The 24,254-nt window shown below is 37.6% G+C and overlaps 3 protein-coding genes across 7 annotated transcripts in view; 1 reads left to right on the top strand and 2 right to left on the bottom strand.

Annotated features, from left to right (window-relative positions):
* The window catches only part of LOC132700849 (ETV5-related protein Ets96B), a 28,236-nt gene extending 24,657 nt beyond the window's left edge, over positions 1-3,579 (bottom strand). The window contains exon 1 of the mRNA XM_060668420.1: positions 3,520-3,579. Coding sequence (XP_060524403.1) covers positions 3,520-3,579 — 60 coding nt within the window. The remainder of the gene's footprint in view (positions 1-3,519) is intronic.
* A 1,698-nt stretch (positions 3,580-5,277) lies between these two features.
* On the top strand, positions 5,278-11,893 carry LOC132701298 (RNA polymerase-associated protein CTR9 homolog). Its single transcript, XM_060669097.1, has 10 exons — positions 5,278-5,429; positions 5,486-5,584; positions 5,644-5,883; positions 5,945-6,167; positions 6,224-6,693; positions 6,750-7,060; positions 7,472-7,690; positions 8,033-8,204; positions 9,084-9,413; positions 10,193-11,893. Exons 1-10 carry the CDS (start codon positions 5,388-5,390, stop codon positions 11,810-11,812), a joined length of 3,726 nt encoding a protein of 1,241 aa, XP_060525080.1. The 5' UTR covers positions 5,278-5,387; the 3' UTR covers positions 11,813-11,893.
* A 25-nt stretch (positions 11,894-11,918) lies between these two features.
* Positions 11,919-24,254, bottom strand: part of LOC132701299 (colorectal mutant cancer protein) — a 50,262-nt gene continuing 37,926 nt past the window's right edge. For all 5 annotated transcript variants that reach the window (XM_060669098.1, XM_060669102.1, XM_060669100.1 and 2 more), the window contains 8 exons: positions 22,441-22,582; positions 19,882-19,985; positions 19,451-19,827; positions 19,065-19,310; positions 18,253-18,715; positions 13,440-13,634; positions 13,086-13,379; positions 11,919-12,402 (listed from right to left, as the gene is read on the bottom strand). In XM_060669098.1, the coding sequence (XP_060525081.1) occupies positions 12,316-12,402; positions 13,086-13,379; positions 13,440-13,634; positions 18,253-18,715; positions 19,065-19,310; positions 19,451-19,827; positions 19,882-19,985; positions 22,441-22,582 (1,908 nt within the window). In that variant the 3' untranslated portion in view covers positions 11,919-12,315. The remainder of the gene's footprint in view (positions 12,403-13,085; positions 13,380-13,439; positions 13,635-18,252; positions 18,716-19,064; positions 19,311-19,450; positions 19,828-19,881; positions 19,986-22,440; positions 22,583-24,254) is intronic.

The following is a 24,254-nucleotide window of genomic DNA, read 5'->3' as shown; positions in this document are numbered from 1 at the left end:
AAATAATTTATTCAAAGTGTTATTTTTTGGATAATTCTTTTATTTAGCTTAAAATCAGAGCTTTCGAAAATTCCAATAACAAATTTTTTAATGGATAGAAAAATAGTTACGAATCAGTAACTTTTTTGTTATCAAATACTTTTTAATAAATATAATTATTATATATAACATTATAAATACGACAGAGTGGGGTAAATTTAGTTAATGTAGTCAAACATAAATCGACTTGATGGTTAAAAGCCACAAAAAATAATAAAAAGCTTAAGTTGGCCGCCTTGCCCCACCATATCCTACAAATTTTATGAACTGCGAATATTTATTAATAAATACCATATGCTACAGTTGTATGGGGTGGTTTATACACTTAAACCTTGTTCACAATGATATTCAAAAAATTGTGTTTCAAAAAGAAAGACGTTTTCCGACTAACTAGTGATATAATGAAAATATATCAAATATTATAATGTCATATTTCTGTAACACCTGTCTCCTTATGAAAAGAAACACAAATTTACGGACATGAGCTGAGCACGCATAGATACGACACTCTCTATAGAAAGGACGGTAACCACAGATTTGTTGCAAGCTTGGGTCCAAAGTTATATAATTGTCTGCCCTTTAGCATAAGAAATCTCGCTAATTACAAAATATTTGCCAGAAAGTGTAGGCCAGTTGCGTATATGAACGTTTCTCGAGTTCATATAGCACGTTACTGTATTTTGACACTGATTTCAGTGTTTTTCCTTTTCAGTTTTCCTTCCCTTTACCTTAGTAAGTAAAATTCTGCAATTAACGTAATACTAGGAAGTTTATAAAATAAAAAAAAAACGATTTTATTTTAAATTTTTAATAATTTTATTGAGTTGACATCTAATAACTTTTGAGACAGTTTATTTCCCATAAAATTTGAGTCTGCTTTTGACGTTTTTTGATAATGTTATTAGTAAGACCCTCATCTATCCTGAATAGCCGTCTTATTTCTCTTCTTCTTTCTTTTCTTAACAAGTTATTCCTTATTTTTTCAAAGAAACTTCCACAGTAATACTTTTTACAAACCTTATGGATTCCTCGGTATCAGTCAAGCTCTGAAGAAGCCAACAGGGTGATTGACGAAACGTTAGCAAGTTCGGAGCAACAAAAACCGATGCAGGAGGAATCCAGTAGTTTTTGTAAAATGTAAGTTATTCCTTGATGCGGTTTAGACGGTATATTGTATCAGCCAGAATTATAAAATAAAAACGACACTTTATAACATTTCCATAATAGCAACGCAGTTTATAGAAAACATTACAAAACTCCCAATTTCCTTCAAATTCTTCCCCCATAAGATGGGAATGTTCGCTGTTTTACATTCGCACCTTAAGTTCCAATTTCCATTTACTTTATATTCAATCCTTTACAAAATCTTACTAACACCTGTTAGAGGTTTCAACGCCAAGGTTACCCAAGTGTTTTCTCTCTTGGTGATTTTTGAAATTGTTCGTCGTCAAAAAAAAACCTCACAAAATTTTAATATTATATATAAGAGGAAAACAATACTTTAAAAGGTAGAAAGCAAAATCAAGTCACACAATGGAGTGTCTGGAAAAAATAAATACTACATAAATAAAATAACAAAAATAAATTAAAATAATTACAATTATCACCAATTATAAGATTGTGTTGATTTCTTGATTGTTTGTGAAATGGGCACTTTGTCGAACATTTTATTTTGTAATGACGAAGTACCATGTTATGTAAAATAAATATGCCAAAGTAGTTTTGAAAATAAATCGCCGACCTCCAAAACTTGGGTTATGTGTCTATGTTTTGTTTGCTCTCTGATTTGGTTTATTTGTTAGAGGAAGCTTCGAATTATGTGGGTTTTGTAAATCCTTTGATTCCATCCACCGAAAGTGAAACGTTTTATTGCAATTTGAAAAATAAGCATAAAATAATGAAATGTCACAAATTCTGGTTAGTTTGGCTTTCTTTTTTATACATTCCATTTTTTAAAAAAATTGTCTCTTTGGTCAAAAAATTATCCTTAACTATTATCTAATTTTTGACGAAAGAGAATATAGGCGCCCTACGAAAATGCACTTCAATTACGAAGTGCCCGCGCATAGTATGTGTTGGACAGCAATTAATTTAATGAGCTGACTACCGTTGTAACTTGTACAAAACAAACAGGGGTTTTTGTCTACCTTATAAATACCCGACCCTTCGTAGTATTCGTCACCGTGATGGAATAAGGTTTCGGTCGTATTTCGGTTTCTTTCCCTAATCTGCCATAAAAGAACTATAAACTATAAAAAAAAATGGAATGTTTTGTCGTAAACTTCCTCTTTTAATTTATCCATTCTACAAACCGATTTTAAAATAGTGGAAACTATGAAAAAGGAGGTTTAATTCCGAAAAGTGCACATTTTGGGGACATCCTGTATTCTATTATAACTTACAGTGTATTTTACATACGTTATCTAATACAAGAGAGAAAATTGTGTTTCCAAATTGTTTGGACGAAAAGTTAAATTTCATTTACATACATAGTGATGTTTTTTTCTTCAAAATATATACCAACCAACCCTTCCGACCCCGACTTAATTTTAAGAAGAAAAAGTGGTATAAAATTTTTTGGAATATCGCTTGCTTTTAAAACTACAAGGTCTCAAAAAATAAACATTGATGCGTTTTGTTTTTATTGTTAATTGGTGGCAAACGATATTTCAGTGACATTTAGTACCTTAAGTAGTTCACTTTGTGTCGGTAACGAGTACGTACGTATTTTTCTCGTATCCCGTACATACACAAAGTAAAGTACTATTTTAGTACTTTGTTATGATGTATAATTAATAATAGAAAGAAAAGTTATACATAAGACATTATTTCATTATGTGATTTTTATAATTAGCTATTGTCATTTTTCTGCGCACTCTCCCATTGAAGAATAATCAAATTTCCCAGAAGGTTGCTTTTCTTTTGTTCAAAAGAACAATAATTTTGAAAAGACTTTAAAGTAAAGTATGAAAGAAACTGTGTGAATGTTATATTTTTCGGCTGTTATATATAGGGATGATCAGTTTGTGCTTCCGCTTCAAATCAATTTAACTTTGAATAGTAGTGGTCGGTTTTCTGAGACAATAGATAATGCTTGATGTACTTTGCAAACTCTATAAAATCAATAGGCAAAACAGCACAATCAAAATCAAAATAAACCACAATGGTATCTTTTTGTTTGTCGTTATGGTTTGACGTCAATTTTTTTTACTGTCTTGTTTTAAATTGTACTATATAATAAATACTGGCTATTGACTTTCTACACCTTACAAATTGCATCCAGTTTGTTTGCACTTTACGCCATGTCAATTTTTGATTCGGGCCCCGATGAAGGTTGCTAAATGACAAAATGGGCAAAAATCATTACCATTCAAATTGCAACTAATAAAATGGTTCTAGATCTGTGTTTATCTTTCTTCTTATGCTATGGTAAACACCTGGTGAATGTAATTCGTGACTTGGAAATGTTCCGGTACTTACTAGAGATCTGCCAAAATTTGAATTTGCCGCGGCAACCTGCGCCTGCTGATCCACGTTCATTTCACCAACATTGCAACACAGTTTACCAACTTTCTGGAATACCACTTCAACTGACGAAAGCGCAATAAAGCACAGACGACAGGAAGTGGCATCGAAAAGCTTCAAAAGCTTCCGCGCGTACCTGTAGCCGAAAGAACGGCAGGACTCGCAGGAATCACAGAGGTGGGAACGAGGACACGCCTGTTTAGGCTGTAACGCCCCTGTTATGCGGGTTCACACACACAGATCGACATATTTGCGTAATAATTCGCGATGTCCGTTTTATTATTGATGAATCTTGTGTAGCGCCTATTTTTGTAAGTATCATTTTATCGCTCTCGTTCGGAAGAGTGTCAGTGTTCAAAATCTTTAAAAGCATTAATGGTAAGGCTAGACAAACAAACAAAAAAACGGGATGCGAAATTTCTTCCCCAGCTAACGAATGAAATTGTTGATAATTGGCGAAAGCTCTTTATCATCAAAAAGCTAGTTTTGATTCCAACCCCTCATGTAAATATCAATATGTCGGGCGTTTACCTCGGGGAAAAGCAAAAATGTTTAATATTATGCAAACGGAAAGGCGTGGTCACTTGTTATTGGGCGTCTGGCTCGAGCCGAGGGCCAATCGCACTTCCGGTGTCGATTAAATGCCAGGCGCAAAATCGCAGACCGATGCCGTTCGCGAATCTTGCAGGAATTTGCTGCTGCCGAAATCCTTTTAGTGGCAAGCTGTTCAAATATTAACGCAGAGCGGGTTTAACGTTGTAATCTATAGAACTGTATTTTGTTGCTGAGGCCTCCCGCTATGGAAAGTCAAGGGGTTTAATTTCGTTGTGTTCGTTATTTTCTTTCCTTGTGAAAAACAAATTACTTTTCTTTTTAGTGTTTTCTTATAATTTTTGAAATTAGAACATGCATAAATTAAATTATTACCACTGCTTTTTTGTATAATTCGCTAAAAAGTATTAAGCGCGGTAGACACGATGCAATTTTTTGGATCAAAATGTCTTGATTATTTTGGTGGAATTTTGTTTTTGGTGTTCAGATATTTTAACTAAATGGTCATTGTTCTAATACGTAATGAGTAAAGTGTACGGACAGGTAATTGGTATCGCATTCTGTGATCAATGCTATGGTCTGTGCTGTTCCCAAGGAAACTCCAAAGGTCTTCTTCTTCTTAAGTTTCTTGGCCTATGTCTTGAGCAATTTGGCACTCCAAAGATCTTTTTTCTCTGCGCCTAAAACAACAATTGCGTGGGTCTGAACTCATTGCGTGTCGGCAATGTGCGAATGGTCATAAGACACCGCAATTCTTAAAATCTGGCGGAATTACCTTATGGGCTTAACCCAATGTTAAGGATTCTGTCGTGACCATCGCACTTGGCGGTTGATCGCTCCCGACAGAATCCTTTGTAATCGTCCCAAAAACCGATATCGGTTTGAATTGTATGTAATTTCTTAAGTGTTCAGTGAAAGTTTTAAAGTGTGTAATCGTTGTCGACCCCGCTGTTTTTTTCTTCCACGCCAATTGAAAGCAGGAGTGACCGTTTTTTGCTATCGGTCTAAATATATTTTTTTGAGAATGAATTAAGTATATGTTAACCCTTCTCTTACGAAGGTATCCTTTAGGAATTTTGCGTATTGTTTATCAATTGTAGTTTGCTGGGCGATTGACCTTATGTAACATGGCTATTAGAAGTAAAAGAAGAAGAACTCTACATTATGTACAATGCAAGATGTTTATTTTCGCTGCATCTGTTCTAGTTGATATGCGCGGAGTTGTGTGTAAAATAATTTTGTGGTTTTTTAGTTAATAGAAAAACCGAAAAATGTCTACCTCAATCGAAATCCCTCTTCGGGATACCGACGAGGTACGTATTCAAATCACGAAAAGTCTAAATTATGGCGTAATATCGCTACATCTTAGGTAATTGAGTTGGACCCAAATCAACTTCCAGAAGGGGATGAAGTATTGGGTATTCTCCGCCAAGAGAATACCCAGCTTTCAATATGGGTCAATCTTGCCGTGAGTTTGTGAAGTTTTGCGGACTTGGTATTTGTTATATTTTAAATAATCGGTTCTAGTTGGCATATTACCAGCAAGATAAAATCGAAGACTTCTTGAAGATACTCGAGGCCTCGCGCACTGACGCGAATACCGATTACAGAGACTATGAAAAGGATCAAATGCGTGGTCTCGATATGCTTGCTGCATATTATGTGCAGGAAGCAAACCGTGAAAAGAATAAGGATAAGAAGAGAGAACTTTTTACAAAAGCCACCCTTTTGTATACGACAGCTGATAAAATTATCATGTACGACCAGGTATGTACTATCATCTTAAAAAAGTACCATGTAGGTATATTTTTGTGTTTTATTATAATAGAACCACTTACTGGGAAGAGCCTATTTCTGCCTACTAGAGGGTGACAAAATGGAGCAGGCAGATGCCCAGTTCAATTTTGTATTAAATCAGTCTCCTAATAATATTCCTTCACTACTTGGTAAAGCTTGTATAGCTTACAATAAAAAAGATTACAGAGGAGCTCTGGCTTTTTATAAAAAAGCATTGAGAACCAACCCCCAGTGTCCAGCAGCCGTTAGGCTGGGTAAATATTATCTAGAGTGCCCTTATGGAACTCCTTTAACCTTACTTTTATCTTAGGTATGGGTCACTGTTTCATGAAGTTGGGCAACCAAGATAAAGCCCGATTAGCTTTTGAAAGAGCTCTTGAATTGGATCAAAAATGTGTGGGAGCTTTGGTGGGTTTGGCTATACTGAAACTGAACTTGCAACAACCTGAAACTATTCGAAGTGGTGTCCAGATGTTGTCTAAAGCGTACACAATAGATTCTTCCAATCCGATGGTTTTAAATCACTTGGCAAATCATTTCTTCTTCAAAAAAGATTACAACAAGGTCCAGCATTTGGCATTGCATGCTTTTCACAATACAGAAAATGAAGCTATGCGAGCGGAAAGTTGTTATCAATTGGCCAGAGCTTTTCATGTGCAAGGCGATTATGATCAAGCCTTCCAATACTATTACCAAGCGACCCAATTCGCTCCAATAGCTTTTGTGCTGCCTCATTTTGGTCTGGGACAAATGTACATCTACAGAGGTGATACGGAAAATGTACATTGAAAGTACCAGGTTAGGATCGGCTAGAGGTGACATTGTTTTTTTTATAGGCTGCGCAATGTTTTGAGAAAGTTTTGAAGGCTCAGCCTGGTAATTATGAAACAATGAAAATCTTAGGTTCTCTTTACGCCAATTCCACCTCCCAGTCCAAACGGGATATTGCCAAAAATCACTTGAAGAAGGTCACGGAGCAGTTTCCAGATGATATTGAGGCCTGGATAGAGTTAGCTCAGATTTTGGAACAGTCTGAAATACAGGGCTCGTTAAACGCGTATGGCACAGCGATTAACATTTTGAAAAAGGATGTTCAAGCGGAAATACCCACTGAGATATTAAATAATGTGGCAGCTCTACATTACAGGTATCATATTTTATATGTATTATCTGCTTGCATAATAAGACGTCTTTATTTACGTTATTTTGCATAAGCATTTGCAAAAGTGGAAAAAATGTTTGTTTTTCCTACAATTGCCATAAAAAATAATTTTTAGTGCAGTATACAAAGGACCCTTTACCTTATTTTCCTGTATGAAACTTATGTTCTATACTCAAATTGTCTATTTTTTTTTTGCAATTTTGGAAATTGTATTTGACATATTTAGATTTATTTTTTCGCATACATTAAAATAGTGCTATTGCCATTTGGTATAAAATGCCGTTTACATTTATTGCTTGCATCTTGAAAATTATCTTGTATTAAAACTGTTTGTATATTTTTGTGTTGTTATGGCAGTGTAGTAGTAGTAGTAGTTGAGTTAACTTTGTATTTCAGGACTGGTAATTTGGAGGAAGCTAAAAAAACCATTGAGGAGGCTCTCCACAGGGCCAAAACGGAGGCGGAACACGATCCCCAGTATTACAATTCGATATCCGTCACTATAACCTACAATTTGGCGCGGTTAAATGAGGCCCTATGCTTATTTGACAAGTCGGAGAAGCTTTACAAAGATATCTTGAAAGAGCATCCGAATTATGTTGACTGTTACTTGAGGTTAGTCGACATCATTAAGTGCAAGGCTAAATTCTAAGAAAATTGGACTATTACCTTTTCAAAAATTGTCGAAAATGTAAACTTTTTAGAGACCAACTAGATTAAACTTTAGGCTGGGAAAAAGCACCTGAAAAACTCTTGTAAAAATTAATCAACATGTCATACAGGTGTCATACTTTATTTTGAGGACCTTGATGTAATGTAACTAATATTTTCGAAATATGACATATATTTAAAAAAGTGGTGGACGTTTGAACATTGTGCTTTGTCTCTTTTTAGACAATAAAGCAAAATAATTCCTTTCCACGCGCTAACGGATAGTGGATGTTCCGATATTTTTAGGTTAGGTTGCATGGCCAGGGACAAGGGTCAAATTTACGAGGCCTCCGACTGGTTCAAGGAGGCGCTCCTGATAAATAACGAGCATCCGGACGCGTGGTCCTTATTGGGCAACCTGCATCTGGCGAAGGCCGAATGGGGACCGGGACAGAAAAAATACGAGCGTATTTTAAAAGTAAGTTATGAAAGAATCTCTTCAGAATTGTAGTTGTGGTAACGGCGAATTTTAAAATTAAAAGCATTGCGAGCTTCCTGTCTCATACTTTCCACATTTTTGTCAGACTTTGAGTTCGAGATAGGGGCCCCGATGTAGTGAACATTGATGTTCACTTCATTCATGGTCTCTTGTTGCTAATTTTGTTGTATTAAGAATAAACACTTAATTTTTTTAATCTATGGGTACCATGTGGTACAATCTACTACTCTACTTCATTCATAAATGTTTGCCCAATAATTAATTTTGTTTAGGTGTAGGTGCACCACAATATTTTTTCAATCTTTTTCTTTATTATTACTCAAGTGATTTAAGTGATGAGTGTACGGTGTGTCCATTTTTCGTTGTTATTGCGTGATTGCAGTTTTTGAATTTGTTAAAAATGTTTATTAGTTTTTTTATTCTGGTAGTTTGAATTTTTTCCTCAACGTGATAACAAAAAATAATAACAATAACAATATGTTAAATGAAATGAAATTAGGATAAAATAAAATTATTTTTTTTCAAATGTAGTTTATAAAAAGGCCAATAACATTTTTTTTAAATATATATGCATTGAAAAAATAATAGAACTTTAGCTCGTATCTTAAAAAATTATATCTTCTACAAAAAAACTGAGTACGTCACTAGATTCAACGTAGAAATATCTACAAGACTTCGTTTCCAGCGTTTAAAATACAAAACCTAAATAATGGAATGGGGAAATTTTCTGTTTCTTTATCTTTGGTTTCACGAAAAGCGAGCACAGTACGTCTTTCTATCTCCTAACAGCAGCTGAGATACCTCGCCATAACACCAAAAAATCGACACACTGTACTATATTATTACTTATTTTTTTAGAACCCCGCCACGTCTCAGGACTCGTACTCGCTCATCGCGTTGGGTAATGTGTGGCTTCAGACCCTACACCAGCCGACCAAAGATAAGGAGAGAGAAAAACGGCACCAGGAGCGGGCCCTTTCCATGTTCAAGCAAGTGCTGAAAATCGATCCGAAAAACATTTGGGCCGCTAATGGAATCGGGGCCGTGCTGGCCCACAAGGGCGCCGTTAACGAGGCCCGCGACATTTTCGCGCAAGTCCGAGAGGCTACGGCCGACTTTTGCGACGTCTGGCTGAACATCGCTCACGTCTACGTCGAGCAAAAGCAGTTTGTCAGCGCTATTCAAATGGTAAGGCCGTCGGTTTGGTTATAATTAGTTGGAAAGGGAATTTTTTCGTACTGTCACCATAATTCCTCGACGTCTTACATGATTTACTCGAATTGGGCCCCTCATACAATTATAACACATTAGTATCCATTTATCTGCATTGTCTTTATAACAAAATTGATTTAACAATTTGTCTTGCAGGACCAAATTCTTTGTCAAAAAAACAAATCAGCATTAACTTAATTAATTTCCGATTTTCTCCGTCCAGCTTTCTTTGGTTTTGCTGGTCAATACTTTGCCTTTTGGTCTTATTATAGTATTCAAAAATTCATGATGCGTCATCACCTGTGATAGCATGAATAAAAAAGTCTGAGTTGTTTTTTTTAATTGTACCACAGGTTATATTCTTTATTACAAATAAATTTTGATTTAATTTTACTATACTAGTTCTCGCCCCCAAGTTACAGTATGTGACTTGGAGCTCCCATTGAGGTGTACCGGGGTTATTATGTCGTCACACTAATTATATTGTATCGTTTACACTTTAAAACTGTCTTTTGTATTGTGTGAAACCCTTGTCAAGCATAAAGAATTTCCTCGAAATTAGTTGATATGATGCTACTAACCACCCATCTTTTTCTACAAGTACAACAATTTCTTCGCGATTGGTTGACTTTATGTGCCTAGATTGTATATTATTATTACTCATAGATTGAGGGTCCTTAACTGTCTCTCCATTCATATTCTTTTTGGTTATGTCGTGGCGTACAATTCACGACCATTCTATTTTTTCGTTGCAGTATGAGAATTGTCTTCGCAAATTCTACAAATACAACAACGTGGAGGTGCTTCAGTACCTGGCCCGCGCTTATTTCAAGGCATCGAAACTGAAGGAGGCGAAGATGGTGCTGCTGAAAGCGCGTAGGGTCGCCCCGCAGGACACCGTCCTCCTCTACAACATTGCGTTGGTGCTGCAACGTCTCGCCACGCACATCCTCAAAGACGAAAAGTCGACCCTGCAAACCGTGTTGCAGGCCGTCCACGAGTTGGGCTTGTCGCTCAAGTATTTCACGTACTTGTCCGAATTCGGCGACAAGATGCGCTACGACGTGAACTTGGCCGGACTCGAGGCGCGTCAGTGCAAGGACCTGCTGTCGCAGGCGCAGTACCACGTGGGGAGAGCGAGACGCGTCGACGAGGAAGAGCGACAGTTGCGCAGGAAGCAGGACGAGGAACGTACGGCGTTCAAGATGAAACAAATGGAGGAGCAGAAACGGCGCGAGGTCGAACGGCAATTGACCAAAGAGCAGACGCTCCAAAAACGGCAGGAATACAAGGAGAAAACGAAGAACGCGCTCCTCTTTCAGGAAATGCCGTCGGAGAAAAAGGCGAAAGGTAGAGGACGGAAGGAAGTTTACGTGTCGGATTCGGAGAGCGGGCAGGAGAATCGCGGCGACGGCGAGCCGCGCAAAGAGAAGAAAGAAAGAGGCAGGAAGAGGAAGAGGAGCGGTGACCGGAAGAAGGGCGGAGGCGGTCGCGGACGGAAACACAGGCGAGATCATAGCGATTCCGACGGGAGCGGCAGCGACGCACCCAAGGCGCGGAAGAAGGGCAAGAAAGAAAAGGGGAAATCGAAGAAGCAGTCGGACGAGGGGCTCACATCGAAGCAGAAGTTGCGCATCGTCTCCAAGGCGACCATTTCGACCAGCGAGGACGAAAGCGACGACCAGAAGCGTAAAGTCGCCAGCAGCGGCGACGATAGCGACAGAGGGAAGAAGAGTAAGAAGGGGAGGATAATGTCCGATTCGGAGTCGAGTCGGTCCCGCAGTAGGTCTAGGTCCAAGAGTCGGTCAAGGTCGAAGAGTGGGTCGAGATCAAAAAGTCGTTCGAGGTCGAAGAGCGGGTCAAGATCGAAGAGTCGGTCGAGATCAAAATCTAAGAGCCGTTCCAGGTCAAAGAGCCCGTCTCGATCCAAGAGTAGGTCGAGGTCTAAGAGTCCATCCCGGTCAAAGAGTAGGTCGAAATCGAAGAGTCGATCAAGGTCAAAGAGCCCGTCTCGGTCCAAGAGTCGGTCGAGGTCTAAGAGTCCATCCCGGTCCAAGAGTAGATCGAAATCGAAGAGTCGTTCCAGGTCCAAGAGTAGGTCAAAATCTAAGAGCCGTTCCAGGTCAAAGAGCCCGTCTCGTTCAAAGAGTCGGTCGAGGTCTAAGAGTAGGTCAAAATCTAAGAGTCGCTCAAGATCAAGGAGCGCATCGCGGTCCAAGAGTCGGTCAAGGTCAAAGAGCCGCTCTAGGTCGAAGAGTCGTTCGAGGTCAAAAAGTCGCTCTAGGTCCAAGTCTGGATCCAGCCGGGATGGAAGATCAAGGTCCGCGTCACCTGCTAAATCATCCCGTTCCAGATCGAGCTCCAAGAGCGATTAAACATGTACATGTACCGTTTAGACTGTTTTATCTTAATTAAAATACAGAGTTTCTATTGGCAGTCCGAGTCAATTTAATTTCCACTACATATACGATATACAAAAAAAAACGGCCAAGCTATGCAACATTTATTGTTTAATGTTATACAGTATGGGTCAATAGTTGCCACTTATATTAACGCGGTAATATAATTTTATTAAAAATATAAACAATATAAAACATTAAATTACTACTATGCGAAACGAAATAATAAATTACTGTAATTCAAAGAGATTTCGTACACTTTTCCCGTATCTCGATTAGGATTAAAATCACAGCGAGGCAAACACTTTTAGCATATCTTTTTACATTATTATTTTTTATCGTCGCGTTCCGATCCTGCCCTAATTGACCGCTTTGCGTTTCGTAAACGTAATAAATGGGCGCTGGAAACATTTTCATAAAAAAAAACTTAAATGATTTTGGCATCTAACGAATGATAATATTAAATGGCGGCGGGTTCCTTAAACCGGAGCCGAACTTAACGAATTCTCGGAACTATTCGTAGGGGGCGTCTCTAACGTGGCTATCTTTTGTTGCAACGTTTGTACCTAGAAAAATCCGATGACATAAATATCAACGTCACACGAACTTTTGGAGCTCCGCCCTTTGTCGGAGGCGGTCAAACACAACATGACACTCCGTCTACCATGCTACTCCGAAACCTGTCGTGACGTCACATATTTTGCAATTCAGCACTTATATAAATTATTAGAAACAAATTTAAACATTCAAAAAAAGTCACAAATCATCTTAAATTATCCAAAAGCCAAGGAATTAATTGCTCGTCCCGAAAATTTCATATTATTCTCCATTTTAATTCCGTGTTTCTATGAACTTGGCCTTCTAGGCGTTTGAATAAATATTTAAAAAGGAAAATTGAATTGATAAGATTGTTGGTAACATTTTAAATAGGTTTTAGATTTATGCATGCCATGTCACGACGCTTATGATACCTCCCCGCACCCCAGAATAGACATCTCGAAAATGTGTTTCACAAATCCCCATTCTATTTGATGCAGATAGAACCCACAGCTGCATTAAAATTTGATGTAAATTACGTAAAAAAATATGAAAATCTCAAAGCATTTTGAATAAGAGTGTAATTAATAACAGATCAATAGCAAACAAAATCTTTATGTTGGCAATAATTCACAGTTATCCTTCTGGTTGTGGTGTATTCTGTGCTTAATGCGTGACGTAATTTACTCCAGCCCCTGGTTCCATCACTTACTTGTGCGGTATGCTTCTCCACCATGCTGAGCATCTGATATTCCATCTTTTTAAACTTGGCCTGGTACTTTTTATTATTCCTGTCCACCGTCTCCGCTAAAATACTATTCGTATGATTCAGGTCTTGTACGATCTCCCTCCCTTCCATCAATCGAGCCTCCGCGTTCTTGGTCACCTGTTCCAACGTCGTCACCAACTCTTGTAACCTCACTTTTAGACGCGCTTCGCGCGCAAGCGCTTGCATTAGCTCGAGTTCGACGCCCTGAGCGTGCTCCGCGTCGGAATAACCCCTCTCCTAAAATTAGAAGGGCGAAATAGTCGGTCTCGTGCTTACTGACTGGGTGGAGCGACGAACCTTATTTTTATTGGCCAACGCTAACAAGGCCTCAGTGTCCTTCAATTGCCCTTGAAGGTTCCTCAACGTCGCCGACTGCGCCTTCTGCTGGCCTTCCACGTACTTCAGTTTCAGTTCGAGTGTACTTTTCTCTTTTTCCAAAACGAACAACTTCGACAAAAGTTCTGCTTTGTCTTCCCTTAATCCCATCAATTCCTGTAACAAATATTTTGTTCCCGGTTTGGATTTTATGGTCTAGGCAATCGAATGTCTTACTGAGGTCTCAGAATAAACCTATGGCTAAGTTTTTTTCGTCAAACTGCTCTAAGATGGTTTTTGTGAACTAAAAAATGGCGGAACTGGTTGATCTGTTTTTTAAGTAGACATGTTGAGAGCTAGAGAACAATTGACATTTATTCATAAATTCAACTAATCTGGAGCATATCACCATTTCAAACAGTTTGGGAAAGCTGGATAAAAGACCAATTCGTCGATAGTTATCTAGATCTTTCAAATCTCCTTTTTTTTAGTTTTTTTTTAGTTCCTCTGGAAAGACCGCTTGCTTCATTGAGTTATTTATTAAGTAACACAAAACCTGTGGTATTACTAAAATCGATAGTTTCACTATACTAGCCGGAATTTGGTCATAGCCATTGCTATATTTGTTTTTTAATTTTACTGAAATTTCTAGTATTTCATTTTGTGTCACAGGAATTAAATGTACTGACTGACTATTACCTAATATGTTATTTTGAAATGGAATATAAGTTTGCGTGACTAAAAGTGCCGGGATTATGGTTGTTAGGTGCTTGTTAAAACCGTTTGTAAATTTTGTAGGACCTTCAAGGAAGTCTGGACCGTTTTTGTTACTTTTTCCTATAATTTCGCCGCAGACTTTTCATTTTGTTATCCGAGTTTACTATTCTCTTTTCGTATAATTGTTTTTTTTCTTCATTTGGAAGTTCATCATATTCTTTCTTTGTTGCTTTATATAAATACTTGTAGTTGGTGTTTATTTTTGACAAGGTTAGCAGTATATCCAGTCTCTGTTTAATCACTTTTAGATTTAACGATTTTGTAACATTCTTCTTTTTGTTGCTGTGGTCCCTTTTGAGGGGGACGCACTCATTGAAGATATTTATGAAATCTTTTTTAAACGTATTCCACTGCACATTTACATCTAAGAAGTCAGCATTGTAGGTATTTTGTCTTTGTCATCGTCGGTAATAGTATACTATGTAACAAGTGCGGTAAATGGCATTTGACTTAAGAGTTTATTTGACATGAGCGGAGCGAGTGTTTAATAAACGAGTGAGTTAAAAAGTTTAGCGAATGTCTTGCATAATATACTTCTTCTACGACCGTTAGTTTTTGGGTACATTTTCGCAAAACAAAACGAATACATTCACTGACACGACAGTCAGAATTGACAAACGTCAAAATTCAAAGCGTGGGAAATATCTCCGAAAACATCCGATTGCTCCCGAACCCGTGCGGTAAAATCCCGGAAATGTCCGAAGTGGCTCGGATTCGTGGGAAAAGAAACTGACATGGTAAAGTGACGCTTCCCGCACGCTAGATCGGGAGTAGAAAAAAAATTTTTTTGTACAAATTTATTTTCATCCCCCTTCTTTAAATATTATCTAGAGAACTTTCGTGTTGGGTGTTATTCTAGTATTACATGTATGTATTCCGCAAAAACTAAACAGAAAAAAAAATTCTTCCTACTGTTTTCTAGCAACATTTCAATATTAAAGTCCCCTGCAATGAATATTATAGTATTGTCTATTTCTAACAGTGCCAACATCAGTTCTAGTTTATTTAAAAATAGATCAAATTGTTCTTGAAGAGGTCTATAAACTGATACGATGATGATTTTCTTTTTTTGTAGCACAAACACATTCAAATTCCCCTTGTAACTGATAACTCACCAATTTTCCTGCGTTCGGTGCTATTTTGAAAGCATTCCAATCGTCGCTAGAATACTGAACAGAACCCTCGCTGAATGGTTTGTCTCTGCGAGTTTCATTTTACTGCAGTGATTACTACTGTGATAGCATTGTGCTTCATTGCAATGTTTGGTCACGTGTCCGAAACCACTCTTGGACGTGCACTTTTACTAGGCCAAAACTGATAGTTCTTTTTCTCAGAAACCATTTGACTATATCTGCGTTTGGCTTGAAGAATCCAATTCTCTTTTGGTACATACATGACTTTCATTTTATCCACAATGTTATACCCTAATTCCTGCACTATTTCGACTTTCAATCTCTGTACTTCTTCAAGGAACTCATCCGAAAATCCTTTATCGATTCCTGTGCCCATAAACATTGGATCGTTACTATAATTTAGTTGCTTGATATTTATATCTGCTTTTGAAATATCTGCTTTTGAACTACTTTTTCGCTTTTCTTGCTGATTTTGATTATAGCTTTCTATTATAATTGCTCCATCTTTTGTTGGTCTGATACTTTTAAGTCCTCCATCAATTTCCTTTACGTCTATTTCATGTTTGAGTTTTTGTATAACTATTTTTGAATCTTTAACATAATCGATTATTAGGCTTTTAGTAGTTTTGGGTGTTGTCCACTTTTTTTCCATCTTCGTGTCTACTGCTTGGTTTATTTCTACTTTTTTATGAGTATGGTCTTCTTGTGGCATTTTCCTTATGCGAGACAATGGTTTCCAGTTCATTTTCTTTATACGGTGTATTTTGTAGCTGACTTTCCTTAACTGTAATGTCCTCCTATCTGGCTAGGGCCTGTATTTCATCGTATTTACTAGGCAGTTTCTTTAGTAAATCCTTATCTGCGGTGGTTTTTATCGTAGGCCAGGATTTCTTCCTCTCGATTCGGACGATTTTATTTATGTCGATATTTGATTATTTTACCGAGCTCGCGGATAAACTTCTTGTTTTAGACCTTCTGTTTGTTTTATTCGCGTTCTGGTATTGAGATTTATATTCCTCCCCGTCACTACTATCACTCATTCTTTTTCTGAAGGTCTATTATGAAAGATTGAACAGATATGACACTTTTTTATCAGGGCACCTTAAAACACGTCTTTACACTTAAATACGTACAATAAGTCAAACTTCAAAAAATTAATTCGATGTTTCAAAGTTAAATAGCGATTCTGTTGACAAATTACATTGACGAAGATTAACAAAAATAATAACATTTACAGCCATGTTCCCAGATCTTTCGAAACATACGTCGTACTTATAATTTTATTTCAAAAAATACTCAGTTTCTTCCTATAACGTATACCACTGGTAATTTTGTTTTCTTGAGTAGTATAATTCGCTACTTCTAAGCCCACCGCGTCGAGATATGACGTACGCAAAATATAGATTTCGTAGTTTCGCCACTCGACGAGAGATGGCAGCATAGTTCAAGTTTGACGCTTACCGTAGGTTCATGAAAACATGTGCATAGAAATCGGCCTACTGTAGGTTTTTGACTTTAGTTTTTTTTTCTAGATACTATTCATGTGACCCAAAAAATAAACATGCTATTTGGAAGAGAATTAAATACGCTTTAGTATGACTTTAAATTTGTCAAGAGTGCTGATCTTTTATATGCGTAGCTACGGTTAAACATATGAAACGTGTTCATACAGTAGTTATAGTGATAGTAACAAACTTGTTATAGATTTAAATTAATCGCATTTGCAATTGGAATTATCACATTTTTCGTTTTTAACCATTTGGATATCGGTTAATTGTGTTAACTTAATTCATACTACACCGCAAAACGCTGCTCAAGTTATCGCTTCAATCGAAAGTGGGCTTTGAAAGCAAGCTGTTGCTCGACAACTGGATATGACACGGGCAGCATTTCGAAGAGTATGCCGAGGATATGAGACTGGAGTACATTACAACGGCTCGTAGTGACCGCTTTCAACAATAATCAGAAATCGTCACTTTCAAGTATAACAATAGCTCCATGAAGTTCGAAGAGTGGCTATTAGTCAGTGGACAGTGAGAAGAAGACTGAAGGAAAATAACGTTACCCCAAAAACAACTGCAATTGGTCCAAAACTTACTAGAGTTCTGTTCTGTTCTTACATGAGACCAGAATATGCCTTTTTGGTAGTGGCCGACGAAAAAAAGTGTGCCGAAAACCAGGAGAGCGATTTGTAGAATGCTGCAATAAAGAGCGGAGCCCTTATGGAGGTGGTTCCTCCATGATATGGGGTGCAATTTATATGGAAGCAGGAGGTATAACATCGAGGATATTTTATCAGATCACGTGGTACCATATGTGGACTAGATAGAAGAATTCATTTTTATACATGATAATTCTAGACGGCACACCGCAAGGATTGTGCAAGATTAGATTACAGAAGTCGGTTTTCGAGTTATGAGTTATGAATGAGCTAAAACGGAAAATTCGAGCTAGACTTCGTACCCCAATCTCGATTCCAGAGCTTATTGTTGCAGTAGAGGAAGAGTAGCTTAACATTCCAAAGAAACAATAGCCTATGCCTAATCGAGTAAGAGATGTTGTTACGGCAAGAGGGGGGTCATACCCATTATTAAAAAATAAGTGTTGAGTTGCTAATTGTCAATAACCCCATTTGTTTTTAGTAATAAAAAAAGTTAATTTGACTCGTGCAGTTATTTTACCATGCCAAACCTAAAAAGCAGAAACACATTTTTATTTTTATGGATCTGATCAGTAGTTTCTAAACAAAATGAAATTGAAGTCAAAAGTTCACAAAGGACCGATAAACATGCACGCAAGTTATATTTGAATCATTTTGTAAATTCTGAGGTTGCGATTGACCGACATACAAGTTGAAATTCTTAATTATGGTTAGATAAAATTACCTGCATCAATACCGCCATTTCCAAGTCCATTTTCCGGGCTTCCTGACTGCTCGAAGGCCTCACGGGCGCATGTTCCACTTGCGTCGACTCCAACGCGACGTATGTGCCTTGAACGCCACTCCGTTCGGCTTTCAGTCTGGACACGTGGTCGCGGAGTCTTAACTCGTGTTCGGTGGTCCACGGTTCGTTCATTTCGATCGGCGCGCTATACACGTGGTTCTGCCACGGCGACAGCAAAACGTCCGTCTTCTGATACAAGTCGAGGTGAGACAGCAACTGTCTCGCCACAGTCTCGGCGGCCGTTCGGTTTCGGATCGTGTCGGGATTTTCCTCGTTCAACGATAATTCCGTCTCCAGCAGGGCCAGCAGAACGTCGTAGGCCTCGATGGCACGGTCTGTCAGTCCCAGCGCTAGCCGCAGAGCTATAGCGTTCGATTCGTATTTCCCGCACAATAAAGCTAGCCTGAAAAAACAATCAACATCTAGCGATTACGCACTCCTATTCTTAATGTTATAAAACCACACAAGCGGTTACAAACACATTTGTATTTTTCAAAAATAAAATAAAACTTCCTAATCACTGATCACCACTCTGTTTCAACAGGTTTTCGAAAAAAAAAATGTAAAAGCAAGATTCGACACGATGGGGTATTAAAAAGAGGCAAACTTTAAGAGAGATGCAAATAACTTGTCGAGAACTTGAAAATTCGCAAAGCTCAAGTATGTCAAAAAGACACCGTGGCAAGTAATTTTGCTTAGTTTTGGTTCACAGTTGATAAGCAGACCTCTATGAGTCACGCGGAGCCACTCACCTATCGCAATGAGCTTTCGTTTCGGACAGCGTAAGCACCAGAACCGTATTCTGTGCTCTCGCGTGCTCCAATTTGGACTGGACCTTTCGCATTTCCATATCGATCGTCTGCTTTTCGGTCTGAATATCGCACTGCCTCAAAATATCACCCACAATGTGTTCCGCGACGGCGGTTGACAGGTCGCCGCTCAATAGGTCGTTAGGGCTCACTTCCCTTTGACCGTCCGCGGTCCTCCTCAACTTTATCCTAAAAATATGGGACGTGACGATGACAGTTTCTACATTTTCCACTTTTCAGGTAAAATCCAAAGTTACTTTTTTACTCAAAATCCTCGAAATTAGAAGTTTTTTAAGAAACATAAAGGAAATGATTTTTTTGTGACACACCTTTCCGCGATCTTCATCACAGGCTGCGTGCATTCACTATTATCCTTAACGTTGGTCTTGTGAATCGGTACTATACTGCTATATTTAATGTCCGACTTGCTCTCCTGATATAGTCTGGGCTCGCAATCGGCTTCGATATGACTATCCGGAGAATCTACGTTTTTACATTCGGTTACTGTCTCTTCATCCGCCGCCTCGTCTAACTTATTCAGCGATATCTGAGCCAGTCTGACGTGTGCCTCGTGCAGTTGCTGCTTCAGGGACATAATTTCCTGCTTCAAAGGCTCCACCACCTCCGAAAACGGCGACAGTTCGGAATGATCGTGGTGGGACGACGTTAACTTTGGTTCTGGTAGTTCCAGCGGACTTTCTGAGAACTGGGAACGCCGGTTTGGAAGGGAGTCGCGTAACGTGAAACTAACCTCACTTACCGGTAATTTATTATCTAGATCGGAGAGTTCGTTTTCGAGCGGCTCCAACTCGCTCACCTCCAACGGACACGTTATGGACTCCTCGTGGGCGCTCGTGCAAGATTCTGCAAGACGCAAGTGAGGAGCGTTTATTATGAAACGTTAACTAACAAGTTGCTTTCGAAAAATCGTTGGTGGGCGGGGCAAATTCGGAGAGTGTAGCGCGGACCAGATTTTATTTTCAGAGAGAAGCCAATTCTATCGTGCTCCTGCGGACCACTATTGAACTTTCGCAAAATCGATGTAATTTAATTGTGCATGGATCCTGTATAAAGTGCCTTTCATGTCCCGCCGAATTTTAAAATTACGGCAAACTTTGTTAAATATTTAAATTTGTACAAATAATATGTAATAATAATATCTCGCGCGCCCCGTATAATTGACGGAAACCTGAAACTCTCTCTAGTTTACGATACTGTTCAGATCAAATTATTGCATCTTTAGCAATTTTTCATTTATAGCCAATAATTTACCAACAATAACGGAAATTTTAAGGAACTGTTATATTTCTGCCAATAATCGACACACCCTCTATATATTTCAAACAATGTTCGAAATAGGCCTGACAGCCCTGGATCTCCCACGTTTCCTGGTGTAGGGTTTTTTTCCAATAGGGTAAGTGGTTTTCAAGAAAATACTTGTTTTCTGAAACCGTGCAGTACGACGTCATTGCGTCTCGATTAAGGGCGAGAAATTTTGATTTTCATTTGGATTTTTTCAAATATCTCGAACAGCGTATGTGATAGACGAAAACCGTAATTACAAAAATTGTAGCTCTCGATGTGGCTTATTACACTGTTTAAACCAATTGGCCACATTTTTCAGGAATTCTAATTTACGACTAATAATTTAATATCGAAAAGAACGATTTTCATGGTCTTTTAGATTTTTGTCCATAATTGAAAAACTCTGTATACAATCGAAAAAATGTCTGAAATAGTTTTTGAGAAAATCATGTTTTTTTGGAAGATAAAATATACAAGGAACATTTTTCAAAACTTTTCATAAAATATTTGGCGATACTTGATTACGCTCAAATTCTACTGTTTAGATGTGGGTACGGCCTTTTACTTCCTTGCCAAATTTAAAATAGAATATTCCGATCACACTGTACAGTATGTGAAAACTTTAAATACCAAAGGTTTTAGCTGTCCATACGGGCTATATAGCTATGTAAAAAAAAACTGGCAATCAAATTACATCTTTCTTGTTATGGTCAATTATCATTACAAAGGGAGACCAATTTTCAGTTTTTTGCAAATTACCGACGCACCCTGTACATTTTTAAAAAATCATCAAGAATAAAGGTTTTTGGTCCGAATCTTACGCCTCATTTGGATAAAGAAAGCATTTTCTTGATAGTATATACCGTCTTGGAGAAACGATTTTTTTTCTCGATACCCTGCAAGTGCGAATTTTAATTTTTATGAAATACTTCTCGATATAAGATATAAGTTTCGTTGCCAAGCGCGCATACTTTCGAAAAATTCGATTTCATCGATTTTTCGAAACTAACAAGTTTGCAGGTAGGAAAAATACTAGAAACCAAAGAAGCAATAATTTTCACTTTTTTACTTTCAAATTAGAATATATTTTTATCTGACGGTCATTATCAAACGCTATTTTGATGTATTATTTTTAAACCGTCCATGTACAAACCAATCTTAAACAAATTCTAGCCTAGAGAGAATTTTTATAGCGAAAAGCAAAGTTCGGTGATGACTTTAAGCGTTATTCCTTTTTAAAGACATAACCTAACATTATTAATTTAGATTTACAGTACCTACTTTTGCTTTTCATAGTTTGACCTTTTTTTTAAATATTTAAAACTAGGTAAAAAAAGTTTTCTTAATGCTCTCTGCATGCTAAGTGGTAGATATCAAGAATCGTAAACCTAATAGGATTGTCCAATCCCATAAGACCAAAATTATCAATTTGAAGTCGTATTAAACAGTTGTATTTTGTGTTCTTTGAACAATTAAAATAATTTAAACTAGTGAGTAGTGTGCTTATGTTTGTGTTAATTATATTTCTGTAAAAAAAACTTGGACAAAACAGTGTTTTTAAGCTTTAACAAATACTTTAAAACTGTATATGCTTGAGTGGCGAAAACTGAGAAAAACAGAAATTTTAACCTTAAACAAAGACTTAAAAGTTTTGTGTACGTGCTGCTTATTAGCGGTGTTATTAGTTAGGAGGTAAGCTCAAAATATTAAACATAACAGTATAGGTAAAGGTAAGAAATACATTTTACCTTTTTCAGTGGGATAAGTTACATCCAAAAATAGTTAGGTATGCCTAGTATGGGTGCAATAACAACTATTTTGATGAAAAAGCAAGTTCTCGAAAATGTAGTTTTCGTTGCCTTCCCAAAGGGAAAGATCTAGTATCCTGAACTATTCGGAACGGGTCGATAGTTCGATGTAAAAGAGAGGACAAACTTAATCCAGATAAAAGCTATGTCTGCTCAGTTCATTTAAAAAAAAAAAGTGTTATTAAATATTATAAACAATGACATACCAGAAACTTCGTCTTCTTCAGCGATCGCCATAGTACGTTGTTGATGAAGTTTCCTGGTCAGTTCGGCTATCACAGAATGTAACTCGGTCAGTTGCTCTTCGTACCTCTGGGCCTGGTCGTCCAGCTGCTGCTGCAGCCTTTCCTGATTAAAACGGATAAAATTTTTAAATACGTCCCGCAGCGTCGCGCGAATTAATTCGGAAGTAATCTACCATATGTTACGTTGTGGAATATGAATGATTTTAACGTCAAACGTTAAAAAGAGCTTATAACACCCACGTCACGTATGTAGTCGCTTGACGCAGCAGTACCTGTATATCGTTTATCCTTGCAGTTCGCATCTAAAACGAAAACTGTCGAAGCGCAAAGGATATTACGGGGCCAAATGTGCAATTTCGGCCCATAAATCTAATTTCGGGACTCGGGAAATGTTCGCGCCATCCGGAAAGTAGAATCGATTCGAATCGCGAACGTGTATAACGTTTTGAGAATTCTAGTCGCGGACACAAAGATAGTTGCTGTGCATTAAGCGCGAGACACAATTTCCCATCGTTGCGAAGTCGACAATTTAGGGATACTTCCGATTCTTCCGAATGGGGTGTTTGACAAGCCTCTGGAAACTATATTGTACAATTTTTGTTCTGCGTATGCGAAAATGGTTAATGTTCTTTTCCGAAAAACGGTACGCTATTCAATGACGTCATAAGACAGTAAATAACTTATCAGGGAAAGCTTTAGGATTGCACTTGCGACACCTTAATCTGAATTTAGCATGCTCAATCCGTTACTTGCATTACACTAAATATGTTTGATTATAAGTCATTAAAAGATATATTTTCACTGACGTGGGAGAGCAGATATTCTGAACTTCGCATCTTCATGGTATATATTTTGAGTCTATTTATTATAATAAAATATAATAAATAATAAACAAAAAAAATATTAAGGACTTATTTATAAACAATTTTTCGTATTCCGGTCATTTTAACCAGGCGAAATTTGCAGCTACTGACATGAAACAATAAATATTTTTCAAAATTTGAAGAAGTTGAGTTCCTCTTCGAATGAAAAATGGCCATAAATGGAACAACACACATAGCGGTGTAGCTCGACTCGAGAACTAAAACTTTTGTATTTAAAGCTTTCGCATCTTCTACAGGGTGCGCGAAATATTGAACGATAAACTTAAAGCTATGGATTTGAAATTTGGCATGAAGGTAAAAGTTCACCCGCCACATGCGGCATAGAATATCTGGGCACCATCGGGTCTTGTATTTTTATTTATTTTTTTTGGGTCGACCTGAAGCCCAGAAAACAAATATCCATCCGCGTTCATTCAAATAACAGGCAAACATACAAAATAATTTTCCAGACCTTTTACTATCGCACTCAAAGTATGGAACGGCAAAAGCTCAAACCGGGCTAATAAAACAAATAATACCACTTTTAGACCGGATATCTTTCAAAAAGACCAGCGGGAACACATCTTAACATCCCGCTGCCGCAAAATAAACTTTTCGAAGCTTCCTTTGTTCGCTTACGGTATAGGAATTCTCTCAGCTATATTGACGAAATTGTGGCATTTGTATGTGTGCAAGTTGCCCTTTGAAATGTTTTCGGTCAACTCGGATACGAAATCGATCGGCGGAAGATATTTTCAGGAAAATTGTTCGCCTTCTACACATTCTCAACCGAAGAGGTGAGATTTTTTTATTGTTCATAGTAACTGCATACAATTTTCTGTCCCCTTGCTTTTTACTGTTGTTCTAATTAAACTATTATTATTATTATGTGTAACAAAACTCTGCCTTATT

Source organism: Cylas formicarius, unplaced genomic scaffold (genome assembly GCF_029955315.1).
Source record: "Cylas formicarius isolate icCylForm1 unplaced genomic scaffold, icCylForm1.1 PGA_scaffold_4__25_contigs__length_36172078, whole genome shotgun sequence".
Lineage (NCBI taxonomy): Eukaryota > Metazoa > Arthropoda > Insecta > Coleoptera > Brentidae > Cylas > Cylas formicarius.
This window is presented reverse-complemented; position numbering and strand designations above follow the sequence as displayed.